This window comes from Ursus arctos, unplaced genomic scaffold, assembly GCF_023065955.2.
Source record: "Ursus arctos isolate Adak ecotype North America unplaced genomic scaffold, UrsArc2.0 scaffold_15, whole genome shotgun sequence".
NCBI lineage: Eukaryota > Metazoa > Chordata > Mammalia > Carnivora > Ursidae > Ursus > Ursus arctos.
This window is the reverse complement of record NW_026622819.1, coordinates 24775214-24789033: the sequence shown is the minus strand read 5'-3', so window position 1 is coordinate 24789033 and position 13820 is coordinate 24775214. Positions and strand designations below refer to the sequence as shown.

The 13820-nt window shown below is 37.6% G+C and overlaps 1 protein-coding gene across 2 annotated transcripts in view; it reads left to right on the top strand.

The window, feature by feature from the left end:
• ZFR (zinc finger RNA binding protein) overlaps positions 1–10628 on the top strand; it is an 81226-nt gene extending 70598 nt beyond the window's left edge. For both annotated transcript variants that reach the window (XM_026506761.4, XM_026506759.4), the window contains 3 exons: positions 3475–3586; positions 3699–3796; positions 9097–10628. In XM_026506761.4, coding sequence (XP_026362546.1) covers positions 3475–3586; positions 3699–3796; positions 9097–9276 — 390 coding nt within the window. In that variant the 3' untranslated portion in view covers positions 9277–10628. The remainder of the gene's footprint in view (positions 1–3474; positions 3587–3698; positions 3797–9096) is intronic.
• The last annotated feature ends 3192 nt before the right edge of the window (positions 10629–13820 follow it).

Below are 13820 nucleotides of genomic sequence, written 5' to 3'. Positions count from 1 at the left end.
CATCTTTAATGTTGTCCTTTTACTTTGCATACATTTCAGAGCTTATAAACTGTGTGTATTCTAGTTTTGTTGCTTTCCTAACTTACATCTGCTTGGCAAACAGCTATGTTCTGTAGAAAATCAGTATTTTTAAATTGCTCACTCATTGCAGATGATCTCAGAAGGCAGATAGTGGACTTAGTTTTATTGTGGGTATTGCTATGTTGACTTTCAGTTTTCCATAAATTATTTCTTTCTTGGTTTTTAGTTTCTACCTTTATATGCAACTATAAATCATAAATTCTCATTTTTTTTGGAGCACCTGGGTGGTTCAGGAAGGAGCCTGCTTTCTCCCTCTCCCTCTGCTGTTCCCCCTGCTTGTGCTCTCTCTGTCAAATAAATGAAATTATCTTTAAAAAATAAAAAATAAGTTTCGTTTCTTAAGATCAGTTAGTTAGCGGATTTTGTTAAAGCTTTGAATTACTGGGAAAACATCTGTATCTGGACATACCAAGATTAGAGCTGATTATTTAATACTTAATTTTCTCTTAACATTCTCTAACAGTACTTAGTAAAAGTTTGAGATACAGTTGACCCTTAAACAATGCAGGGGTTTAGGGGTACCAATCCCCACACAGTTCAATATTCATGTATAACTTTTGACTCCCCAAAAAGTTAACTACTTATAGCCTGCTTTTTACTGGAAGCCTTACCAATAACACAATTAATATATTTTAAATGTTATATGTATTATATCCTGTATTATTATTTTTTCTAAGAGGGGGGAGGAGCGGGCAGAGGAAGAGAGAGAATCTTAAGCAGGCTCCACACCTAGTGCAGAGCCCATCATGGGGCTCAGTTTCATAACCCTGAGATCATGACCTGAACTGAAATCAAGGCAGATGTTTAACCAACTGAGCCACCCAGGCACCTATATCCTGTATTCTTATAGTAATACCTTTTTCTTAAATTCTTCTGATATCTCAAGGCTGTGTGGTTCATCTGTCTTTTCAAATTGTCACAGATGTGCAGAAAATTTTTTGATACATTTATTGAAAAAAATCCACATGTAAGTAGACCCATACAGGTCAAACCCATGTTATTCAAGGGTCGACTATATTTATGAAAGTTGCATATTTTATGATTCATTTTGTATTTTAAGCATAGCATCAATAATTTTGATAATTCTTACCCTTAATTTCTCTTATGAGCAGTATTATTTTCAAAAGTGTTTTGTTTCCTAAGCATATAATTATTGAGTATTTTCTATATGTTGGCCACTTACACTAGTCACAGGAGCTCAAAATAAATGACATTGATCTTATCCTTAAGGATTTCACAGTCTGTTAGACATCTTAAAATAATACTTGGTTTGTCTAAAAAAGGAGAGATATTCGTTATACATTCATAGAATTATCTGAGTAACTGAAGTTGATTCCTTAAAATACTAAAAATTTTTAAATTAAAATCCTTTTAAAAAAAAAAAAACATCTCCCTGTATTCTTCTACTGAATAAACTGAACTATCTTAATTTTTTTCATTGTGATTTATATTTTTTCATTTTTGTTTTCAATCTCATGCTGCTCAGGTTATCATTTTTTGTAGTTGTTAATGTGTACTGTCTCTTTAAATTTCCTTCTCTTACAATTTATTCCTGATTTGCTTAGAATTGCAATCTCCACATAACTTTTTAGAGTTGTTCCTATTTAAAAGATCTGCGAGATAAGCTTGGGGTGAATAGGTGGATACATCCATAAGCTTCTTAGGTACACAACTAAAAATGGGTTCTCACTAAGATATTTTCAGCTTTGTTACCATTTTTAGGACTTTATTGTAGTTCCAATATATTCAGTTTATTTGAATGTTATATTGGTGGTCATATTTTAAAATTTCAGTAAAAACTATGACATGGGTGAACCTTCAACATTATGCTGAGTGAAGGAAGTCAAATGCAAAAAGCCACATTTTATATAGTTCCATTTGTAAGAAATGTCCAGAATAGGCAAGTCTGTAGAAATAAAGTGGTTTTGTGGTTGCCATTGGTTGCCAGGGGTTGGAGGAAAGGGTGGATGGGGAATGATTGCTAGGAGTATAGACTTTCTTTGGGGTGGTGAAAATATTCTGGAATTAGCTAGTGATTATGGTTGAACAACTTTCTAAGTATACTAAAAACCACTGAATTGTACACTTTAAAAGAATGGTTCTTATGTGAATTACATCTCAAGTTTTAAAATCTAAATGAAAGCAATTTTTTCTAATAAGAGACTGTTCAGAACACTTCCTGGATGGCTTCTTTCTAAGTCTATACTTTTACTTTTGTCTTTTATTGATTGGTTTAGATTTTGAGTCTCTCAAATGTAATTTACAGTGAAAGCATAATTTATATTTTCCTTAGGGATAATAGAAGTCCATTTGTGCGTTAAGTGAAAATTTAGATAATACACATTGTTTGTAAAGAAAGAACAAGTTGTCTTTACTTGGGATATTGACCTGCTCTAACTGTAGGGGTTTTTTTTTTATTTTGTTTTAAAGATTTTATCTATTCACTTAGAGAACACAAAGGGAGAGTGAAAGGGAGAAGCAGACTCCCCGGTGAGTGAGCAGAGAGCCTGATGCGGGGCTCCATCCCAGTACCCTGAGATCATGCCCTGAGCCAAAGGCAGACACTTAACCTACTGAGCCACCCAGACACCCCTAACTGTAGGTTTAAAGAACGAACATGTGACCTCTAAATATGTAAAGAATTTTAAGGACTGGGACTCCTGGGTGACTCGGTTGGTTGTGTCTGCCTTCAGCTCAGCTCATGATCCCAGGGGCCTGGGGTCAAGTCCTGCATCGGGCTCCTTGCTCAGCAGGGAGCCCGCTTCTCCCTCTGCCTGCCATTCTCCCCGCTTGTGCTCTCTCCCTCTCTCTCTCACACACACAATAAATAAAATCTTTAAAAAAAAAAAAAAAAAGAATTTTAAGGACTGAAGTGCCTGGGTGGCTCAGTCACTTGGGTGTCTGCCTTCGGCTCAGTTGTGATCCCTCAGATCTAGCCCCAAGTCGGGCTCCCTGCTCAACAGGGAGTCTGCTTCTCCCTCTCCCACTGCCCCTCTCCCCTCTTGTGCGTGCTCTCTCTCAGATAAATAAAATATTTGGGGGAAGAAAAGAATTTTAAGGACTGTCATTTTAATAGGAAAGACCAGCAATAATTAAAACTAAAAATCAAAAACACTGTTACTCTGTTTTACATTTTTCTTCATTAAGCATAAATTACATTATCTTTTTTAAATGTAAGTTATGTATTGCCTCTTGAGTTTTGTTTTCATTACTTGTTTTATTTCATTTTGATTTTTTTTTGTGATTCATTTTCTGGTTTCGTGATCTGTGTAATGTTTTCAGTCTTTTAAAATTTTTAATAACCAACTTCATAAGTAATTTGGCATTCTGGTGTTTGAGTGATTCCTTTGGTCTATAAGCTGTTAAACACGTCTTTTATGTTTTTATTTTTAGGCTATGGAGTTACTAGTAGAGAAAGCAATCAGTAGTGCTTCTAGTCCTCAGAGCCCTGGAGATGCACTGAGAAGAGTTTTTGAGTGCATTTCTTCAGGGATTATTCTTAAAGGTAAATTTTGCTTTGTTCTTAATGTTTGTGTGTTTGATAGTTGAATAAAAGCTCTTTCTTTTACAAATGGTTAATGCTAATGCCTTTTTCTCCATATATTGATTGCTTGTAGGTAGTCCTGGACTTCTGGATCCTTGTGAGAAGGATCCATTCGATACCTTGGCAACAATGACTGACCAACAGCGTGAAGACATCACATCCAGTGCACAGGTACCAATGTGTTCTAATCCCAGAGCTTTGTTGTTGGCTCGCTGCCCTTAAAGTTTTGGTTTTTTATAGTTGTCCTTTAAAAGAAGTTACTGTATAGGGGCACCTGGGTGGCTCAGTCGTTAAGCGTCTGCCTTCGGCTCAGGGCGTGATCCCAGGGTCCTGGGATCGAGCCCCACATCAGGCTCCCTGCTGAGGGCCTGCTTCTTCCTCTCCTACTCCCCCTGCTTGTGTTCCTTCTCTTGCTGGCTGTCTCTATGTCAAATAAATAAATAAAATCTTTAAATGAATGAATGAATGAATGAAGTTACTATATAGTACTTATTTCTATTCTTCTTTAGTAAGTAAGCCCTTGGAGGGGATATAATTTAAACTAGATTTCAGTAAAATAATCTTAGATTCTATTAGTTTAACTATAATGTGTATGTCTTAAGTGTATTGTATTATATGAAAATAGAACTGTATTTTCGGTGTCTTATTAAATCTGAGTATTAGGTTATATATCATAATCAGTATGGGAACTGTTTATGTACTCTGGTTGTAAGAAGTGATACGCTGTGTGGTTTATGGTAATTATTGTTATAATTTAGTCTCTCCTGCCACTGGAAAGGCTCCTAATGTAGTTAATTAAAAGCGTGGGCTCAGGGCACCTGGGTGTCTCAGTTGGTTAAGTGTCGGACTGGTGATTTTAGCTCAGGTCATGATCTCATGGATTGCAGGATCCAGCCCTGTGTTAGGCTCTGCATTCAGTGGAGAGTCTGCTTGAGTTTCTCTCCCTCTGTGCCCCTCTACCACCACCACCACCCCCCACTCCATGAGAGCTTGCACGTGCATTCTCCCTCTCACATAAATAAAATCTTTGAGGATGGGAGGGTGGGCTCTAGAGTCAAGACTCCCTGGGTTTGAATACCAGCTGTGCCATCTCATCTATAAAACAGGGATAAAAGTAGTATCCTGTCTCAAGCAGGATTATTGGGAGGAGTAAATGAGTTAATTTGTCAATAGTATCTGGGAAATGGAAGAATCTTAATAAATGTTAGCTATTACCATCATTATCAGTTAAGAATTTTATTGGAAAAAGATTAATGGAAGAGGGGGCGCCTGGGTGGCTCAGTCGTTGAGCGTCTGCCTTAGGCTCAGGGTGTGATCCTGGTGTTATGGGATCGAGCCCCACATCAGGCTCCTCCACTGGGAGCCTGCTTCTTCCTCTCCCACTCCCCCTGCTTGTGTTCCCTCTCTCTCTGGCGTGCGTGCTCGCTCTCTCTCTCTCTCTCTCTGTCAAATAAATAAATAAATCTTAAAAATATATATAAATAAAAATAAATAAAATCTTAAAAAAAAAGATTAATGGAAAAGATACGTGAACCTAATAAATGAATGAAAAAAAACAGTCTAAAAACTACTATAGCTTTCCTTTTTTTATTCCAAAAATGTACTAAGGGGAAAAAAGAAAACTAGCAGTGAACAGTAATAATTTCACTCTAAGACATTAAGTTATTGGACTTAAAGTTCTTGATTTGTTATCTCTTCTGGCAACGATAATTTGGAAGATGTCAAGATAAAAATAAATTGTTATGTCAAAAGTATATTAAGGGATAACTTATATGATTACTAATTCAGGTGTTTTGGACAAGTTTTGTTTGTATTTCTTTAGGTTACCCTAAGTGGCTTGCTTTCTTCCTTGGTGCTTAAAGGAGGAATTATTTGTAAATTCTAAGAGAAAGGAAATTTAGGGTTAGGAGCAGGGCATTCGAAAACTAATAGAATTCACATTTGAAAGGCATTTTTTTTTAACGTCACCTTGAAGAAAGTGGTCTGGCTTTAGGAGGTAGTGACAAATGTCCTTGTTAAAAGTGAAGGAGTTGGCGCCTGGGTGGCACAGCAGTTAAGCGTCTGCCTTTGGCTCAGGGCGTGATCCCGGCGTTATGGGATCGAGTCCCACATCAGGCTCCTCCACTATGAGCCTGCTTCTTCCTCTCCCACTCCCCCTGCCTGTGTTCCCTCTCTCGCTGGCTGTCTCTATCTCTGTCGAATAAAATAAATAAAATCTTTAAAAAAAATAAAAAATAAAAAAAAATAAAAGTGAAGGAGTTAAAGAAAGTGAAGGAGTTAACTGCATTATTCCATTTATGTAATATTCATGAAATAACATAGAGATGGAGAACAGTAGTGGTTCCTAGAAGTTCGGGATGAGGGTAGGGATTGTTAACGGTAGCTAAAAAGGGAGTCTTGTGGTGATGGTACAGTTTAATATCTTGATTGCGATGTGGCTATGGAAGGCTACACATACGACAAAATCGCATTAAAGCTAAAGACACACAGAAGTGCATATATAACTGGTAAAATCTGAATAAGCTCTATGAATTATACCCATGTCGATTTCAGTTTATTTCTTGGTGACCTGTAGCACCCATGTTAATAATTTTCTTCTTTCCTTTGTCTCTATTCTTCTCTCCCCGCCCCCCATAATGCTTATCTTTATTTTTCTGTATTTCTGTAGTCTTATTCTTCAGTGATCTTTTCAAGATGCTTCTGCAAGATAAAGCCTTGGTCATTTATCCAGATCCCTTCCCTTAGGTGTAAACCCTCCCCTTCTTCGGTGTTATTTTAAAATTCCAAGATGCCTTTGAGAATTATTCCAGTGTCAGTCCTCAAATTGTGTTTGCTGCTAAATAATTGCCAATTATGTGGCAGAATTCTCTCTTGTTAAATGTTATAAATACATACAAACCACATGCAGAACAAGAGGTTATAGGATGCTCACCCTAGCCTCAGATCCTTAATTTTACTTACTGGTGTATTCCTTCATTTAGAAACTCCTAGTGTTAAAATAGGCTGATGATTAGCAGCAATATCCCTGTGGTAGAACTGTATTAGTATTCATTATTGTATACCAGGTGTCTTTGGATATTTTCCATGAATACGGAAGAAAACATTATTCTGTTTATCTTTTCTAAATCTCTCAATAAAGAATTAGTATTCTATAATGATAAATATTCCTTTTTCTCACTTCAGAAAGTTAACAGCCTTATAGCTTAAATGAGGTAGAGAAGCACCCAGTACTCGTGAAAATCTGGAATTACAGACTAAATAGAATGCTATATCAAGTCCTTAACACAGATGATTTGGAGACTTTGAGGATTTCAAAAGCCAACATATGAGGCAAAGTTCTAAGGAATTGGAATCGTATAATTGAGGAAAGTTCTAAAATAGTAAATTCTCACACAGATAATTGTAACAAACAACTAAATCTCAGCTGAAGAAAATAATTAGGTATTAAAAGTAGTCTCAGGGCACCTAGGTGCTTCAGTCAGTTAAATGTCCGGCTCTTGATTTCCTCTCAGGTCCTGATCTCAGTGTCGTGAGATCAAACCCCATGTTGGGCTCCATCATGGACATGGAGCCTGCTTAAGATTCGCTCTTTCCAGGGCGCCTTGGTGGGTCAGTCGGTTGGGCACCTGCCTTCTGCTCAGGTCATGGTCCCAGGGTCCTGGAATCAAGCCCCGAGTTGGACTCCCTACTCAGCAGGGAGCCTGCTTCTCCCTCTCCCACTCCCCCTGCTTGGGTTCCCTCTCTCACTGTCTCTGTCTCTCAAATAAATGAATAGAATCTTTAAGAAAAAAGAAAAAAAAAGATTTGCTCTCCCTCACACTCGGTACCCCCGCCCTCCTCCCTCTGACGCACACACTCGCTCTCTCAAAAAAAAAAAAAATAGGGGCGCCTGGGTGGCTCAGTCGGTTAGGCCTCTACCTTTAGCTTAGGTCATGATCCCAGGGTCCTAGGAGCGAGCACTGCGTCATGCTCCCTGCTCAGCGGGGAGCCTGTTTCTCTCTCTCCACCCCCCTTTGTGCTGTCTCTTGCTCTTTCTCTCAAATAAATAAAATCTTTTTTTAAAAAATAGTCTCAATAGCAGCCACTTTGTTAAGTGAAAGAAGCCAGACACAGAAAGCCATGTGTTATATGAAATGTCCACAGTGTGCAAATCTTGTAGAAATAGAAAAGTAGGGGCGCCTGGGTAGCGCAGTCGTTAAAGCGTCTGCCTTCGGCTCAGGGCGTGATCCTGGCGATCCGGGATCGAGTCCCACATCGGGCTCCTCCGCTGGGAGCCTGCTTCTTCCTCTCCCACTCCCCCTGCTGTGTTCCCTCTCTCGCTGGCTGTCTCTCTGTCACATAAATAAATAAAATCTTTAAAAAAAAAAAAAAAAAAAGAAATAGAAAAGTAGATTCGTGGTTATCATGACGTAAGGGTGGAGGGGTTGAGGAATGACTAACATTGGGTCATGGGGTTGTGGGGGTGGAGGTGTGTGAAAATGTCGAAATTAGAGAGTGGTTATGGTTCCACAACTTTAACTTTGTAAGTATACTAAAAAACACTGAATTGTACACTTTAAAAGGGTGACTCTTAGAATATGTTAATTATATCTCAAAAAATAATCTAAACATTTACATTGAAGGTTATAACCATATAGTGAAATTTGCCATATAATCAAACAACTACATCTCCTTGAATTAATTTGAGGAATAGATTACGTCTTATGAAATCTTGTGACATTGATGCCTAACACATACCTGCACAAACATAACCATGTAGTGAAAATTTTCTTTTTAGTTCATGAAGTCACAAGTTGAAGAAATGTGACCCTTTTTTGTAAACCTGGGGAAGTGTGTGTGCGTGTGTGCATATGTGCAGCCTATACACATGGGCATCCACAGGAAAAATGGGGAAATACATGAGTAGAAACCAAAGAGGGATTTACTCAATGAGATTTACATTCCTTTTGCTGTGTATTGTTTGAATTTCATTTTTTTAAATGAACATAATGCTGAATTTTTTTAAAGATTTCTTTCTTAACTTATGTCTTTTTTTTTTTTTTTCTTTTTTGAGAGAGAGAGAGAGGGAGAGAATGCAAGTGCTTGCGAGCAGGGCAGGGAGGGGTAGAGGGAGCAGGGGAGAGAGAATCTTCAGCAGGCTCCATGCCCAGTGCAGAGCCTGAGTTGGGGCTTGATCTCATGACCCTGAGATCATGACTTGAGCAGAAACCAGGAGTCAGACACTTAACTGACTGAGCCACCCAGGCACCTCTTAATTTATGTTTTAAAAAGCAAAACAGCATGCATACAGAAAAGCCTGAAAATGTAAACGCTAGAACATATGGAGTGTTTCGGTTGTGAGACTTAAAATTATTCAAGGTGTTTATTTCATTAAATATGCTTTTTTATACTGTTATATGGAACTATAAACCTAGTTAATTAATATTTTGGTTCTTAAAATTAACTCTGAATTCTGGCTCTTTTTGTTGCAGTTTGCATTGAGACTCCTTGCATTCCGCCAGATACACAAAGTTCTAGGCATGGATCCATTACCCCAAATGAGCCAACGTTTTAACATCCACAACAACAGGAAACGAAGAAGGGATAGCGATGGAGTTGATGGATTTGAAGCTGAGGGGAAAAAAGACAAAAAAGATTATGATAACTTTTAAAAAGTTCCTGTAAATCTGCAGTGTTAAAGACAACAGGTGCCCATTTGTTGGTTGTTTTTCATTCATAATAATGTCTACTTTGAAAAATTTATCAAGAATTTAAAGAATTTCATGGAAGAACCAAGTTTTTCTGTGACGTTAATATCTTAATGTACAGTGTTAGGTATTATATGAATGGAAAGACACCCAAAAAAAAAAAAAATTGTGCTCCAGCTAGGGGAAAAACAATGCTTAAGATGTTTTCCCCATTATTTTGGTTTTATTTACTGGTTGCCCTAGCGCCCCCTATTTTTGTGTCTTTTATTAAGTAGTCTTATTAAATCTTTACTGTATTTAATGCAGTATTTGTGCTTCAGTTGCTATGTGTATTTTGATATTTTTATTTAGGAGTTTTGTTTGCTCTTTGACACTAGTTGTTACTTTGTGTTATAGATGATATCTTTCACCCCTTCTTAATATTTTACAGCAGTACGTTTTTTTGTAACGTGAAACTGCAGAATTTTTTCCTTTTGTTTTGTTATTCTGTATGTGATGGATTACAACACAAAAAGTTATCCTGCCATTTAAGTGCTCAGAACTGAATGTTTCTGCAGATCTTGTGGCATTTGTCTCTAGTGTGATATATAAAGGTGTAATTAAGACAGATTTCTGTTAATCTAATCAAGTTTGCTGTTAGTTGTGCATTAGCAGTATAAAAGCTAATATATACTATATGGTCTTGCAACAGTTTTAAAGCCTCTGCATAATTGATAATAAAAATGCATGACATTTTTGTTTTTAATAGACTTTTAAAATTATAATTTTAGGTTTGACACGTAGATCTTTGTACAGTTGACTTTTTGACATAGCAAGGCCAAAAATAACTTTCTGAATATTTTTTTCTTCTGCATAAGTGGAAAGGGCATTTTTCATATATAAGTGGGCTAACCAATATTTTCAAAAGAACTTTATCATTGTGCAACTAACAACAGTAACTAGCCCTTAATTATGATGACAGTTCCTTATTGGTGTGTGTGAGATTACTCTAGCAAACTATTACAGTATAACACAGTTGAATGATTCCTCCCCCCTGCCCTCATACCCCGTCACCCAGATAATTTACAGTTCTCTTAACAGTGAGGTTGATAAAGTATTACTGGTAAAAAATTAAGGTTATCTAAGGAAAAAAAACCCAGAAAATTATTTGGTGTGGCCATCTTACATGCTTATGTGTCCTACAAAAAGCTAAATATTCTAGCAGTGGTGTAATGAGAAGTTACATCTTACTGTTGATGTATGTATGCTCTGGTACACAGATGTCATTTTGTTGTCACAGCACTACAGTGAAATACACAAATAAAAACTTAAATTCACATAATGACTTAAATGTATTATATGTTAGAATTGACTCATAAATTGCTTTTGCTTTGAAATGACTTATGCTTCAGTAAAACCATGTTCAAGTTTATTGGGTACTTACATCTTGTTATTCCTGACAACTGCTTGTTGCCTCAGCACATAATTTCCAGAAAAATCTATAATTCAGTAGCACATTGGCTCAGTGTCTTTCTGGAGTTAGAATCTTTCCCTGGACCCTTAGAAGACCAGGAAACTGTAGGAGACAACCACTGGAGAACTGGAAAAGGAGACTTGGGCTTTTCTCCCAAGTATGTCACATACTATCTATGTAACATGGGCAAGCCTTTTTCACCCCCACCCCCCATTTTTTGTTTTTTAAGTGTTTCTGGGTCTCGTTTTACTCTTTTGAATAATTAGTTTTGCCCAGTAAAATTTTTGAATTTTGTTTCTCAGTGTTCTCTTTAAGAAGGCAAGAACTTGGGGCGCCTGGGTGGTGCAGTCGTTAAGCGTCTGCCTTCAGCTCAGGGCGTGATCCCGGTGCTCTGGGATGGAGCCCTGCCCCGCATCGGGCTCCTCCGCTAGGAGCCTGCTTCTTCCTCTCCCGCTCCCCCTGCTTGTGTTCCCTCTCTCGCTGGCTGTCTCTCTGTCAAATAAATAAATAAAATCTTAAAAAAAAAAAAAAAAAGAAGAAGACAAGAACTTAATATCACACAGCAATGACATACCATGCTATGTCATTTCATATGTTTTCCCATCTTAAACAGTGAGTGACAGTGCTATATTTCTTATTTTTCAGAGAAAACAACCCCAGAGTGGCTAAGTAACAAGATCACAAATCAGCTTAATGTGACAGGATTGAAATTGAGTCGGGTTTCAAAATTCATGCTCAGCACTTTCCCAGGCTGCTCCATTCATCTTACAGTTATGTTCTAGACATGTTTTCAGCCTGTTTCAAAATTTTGCATTTGTTTTGGGTGTCTTCGTCCAGATACACAGTTGGTGCCATTTAAATTTTTTATAAAAATAATTGTTTCAGTACTAATTTTTTTGCACGACTTATTTTCATTGTTGTGGCTAGACCCACATTAACCATCTTGTATGAAATAACTTGGATTCATTAGTATCTGTTGCTTTGACATTTTTTTAAAAGATTATTTTAGAGAAAGAGCAAGCAGGGGGGAGGGGCCAAGGAAGAGGGAGAGAGACTCTCCAGCAGACTGCACTGAGTGTGGAGCCTGACTTGGGGCTCAGTCCCATAATCCTGAGATCCTCAGATCACAACCTGAGCCAAACCAAATGTCAGACACTTAACGGACTGTGCCACCAAGGAGCCTCTGCTTTGACAATTTCTAAAGAAAACTATAAACTCTACTTAAAAGAAGTATTAGGGGGAGGGCACCTGGGTGGCTCAGTCACTTAAACATCTGCCTTTGGTTCAGGTCATTTTCCCGGGGTCCTGGGATAGAGCCCTACGTCCGGCTCCCTCATCGGTGGAAAGTCTGCTTCTCCCTCAGCCCCTCCCTCTGCTTGTGCGCTCTTGCGCCCTTTCTCTCCCTCTCTCTCACAAAGATAAAATAACCTTTAAGAAAAAAAAAAAACTCTTGGGCATTGTCCTGCTAATACATTCTTTAACCAATTGTTTTGGCAACTAATTATCAGTTTTTCTCTACATCTCAGGCTGGCTTTCCCTGTTCTTATATTAGAGTAATTTAATGATAACCCCCAAATAAAGCAAATTGATTCCTCTCACCCACCCCCGATTTTACAATGCACTCCAATTAGTATTTTATTTTTCTTCACCACTACATTTTCTTCTGCTTCGGATGAATTAGAATTAAAAATGCAGAATTAAATGAACGCCACAGCAAAAGATCTCTGGTTTTTTAAAGTCAGGTATTTTAAATAATTTTTTCCTGCTTCTTAAAAAAATTTTTGTCTTGCATGGTCATCCTATTTGTTGTCAATGTATGTTATGAATTGAAGTTATAAGCAGCTGCTTTAATGGATCCACTGCTTTTTATACTGAATTTGACAGGGCTATCTAATTTTTGAAGATTTTTCCCAATAAAGGGCAAGTTCTATGGTATCCTAGAATGATAATATTCATAGCATTGGTCTCAAATTTTGGCTGTTCATGAGAGCTGTCTGGGGAACATTATAAAAATGAAGGTTTTTAAGCCCTAATTCCAAAACTTGAGGAGGACCAGAATAAGCCTAAGAATGTTGTTTGAGTGGATGGTTCATACACGTTTAAAATTTAAAAGGTATAAAGAAGTATATGGCATAACGTCATCTTCTTACGTTGCCCCTTCCCAGAGGAAGTCAGTATTAGTCTATGTATCGTGGTCTGTGCGCGCGCGTGAACATGTGCACCCATTTGTTCTTTTACAAATGACCGCGCACTGTGTGTGTTCCATACCTGCCTTTCATTTAATATCTTGGAGCCCTGGAGGTTGTTCCATATCAGTACACATAGGGAGATTGTTTTTTGTGTTTTTTTAATTTTATTTATTAGAGTGTGTCCGTGAGTGGGGTAGGAGGGCAGAGGGAAAGGGAGAAAGAATCTCTAGCAGACTCTGCTGAGCACAGAGCCCAACTTGGGACTCGAAACTACGACCCCGAGATTTCAACCTGAGCCAAAACCAAGAGTCGGACGGTTAACTGAGCCACCCAGGTGCTTCAGGAAATTGCAGTTTTAACAAGCACTATAGAATCGTTTCAAATTAGATGTTTTTTCTTTTAAGTATAGGTGGTTCTGATAAGAGTGGTACATTGATCATGTTTGAATAAACATGCTTTATAGAAGTGACCATGATGTACTCTAAAGTCTATTGTTTATATATCTATTTCTTAAGTAAGCTCTATGCCCAGGGTGGGGCTTGAACTCATGACCCTGAGATCAAGAGTCTCCTCTCCTGGCTGAGCCAGCCAGGCACCCTGCAAAACTATATTTTAAATTTAGTATGGAAGGTATTTATATCAGCCACACAATATATATAGCAATTAAGTTAATTAAGATATTTAACAAATTATATCCCTGTTCCCTAAGCAATTTTACTGATTAACTGTAGTCTAGGTGATTTTAGTCTCCCTTTATCTTGTTTAGTGTGATAATATTAGCTATAAAATAAAATGTGAAAGAAAACAGTAACCAACTTAAAGCTTGAATAATATTTTTGAGAAATAACTGGTATGTTAAATACAAA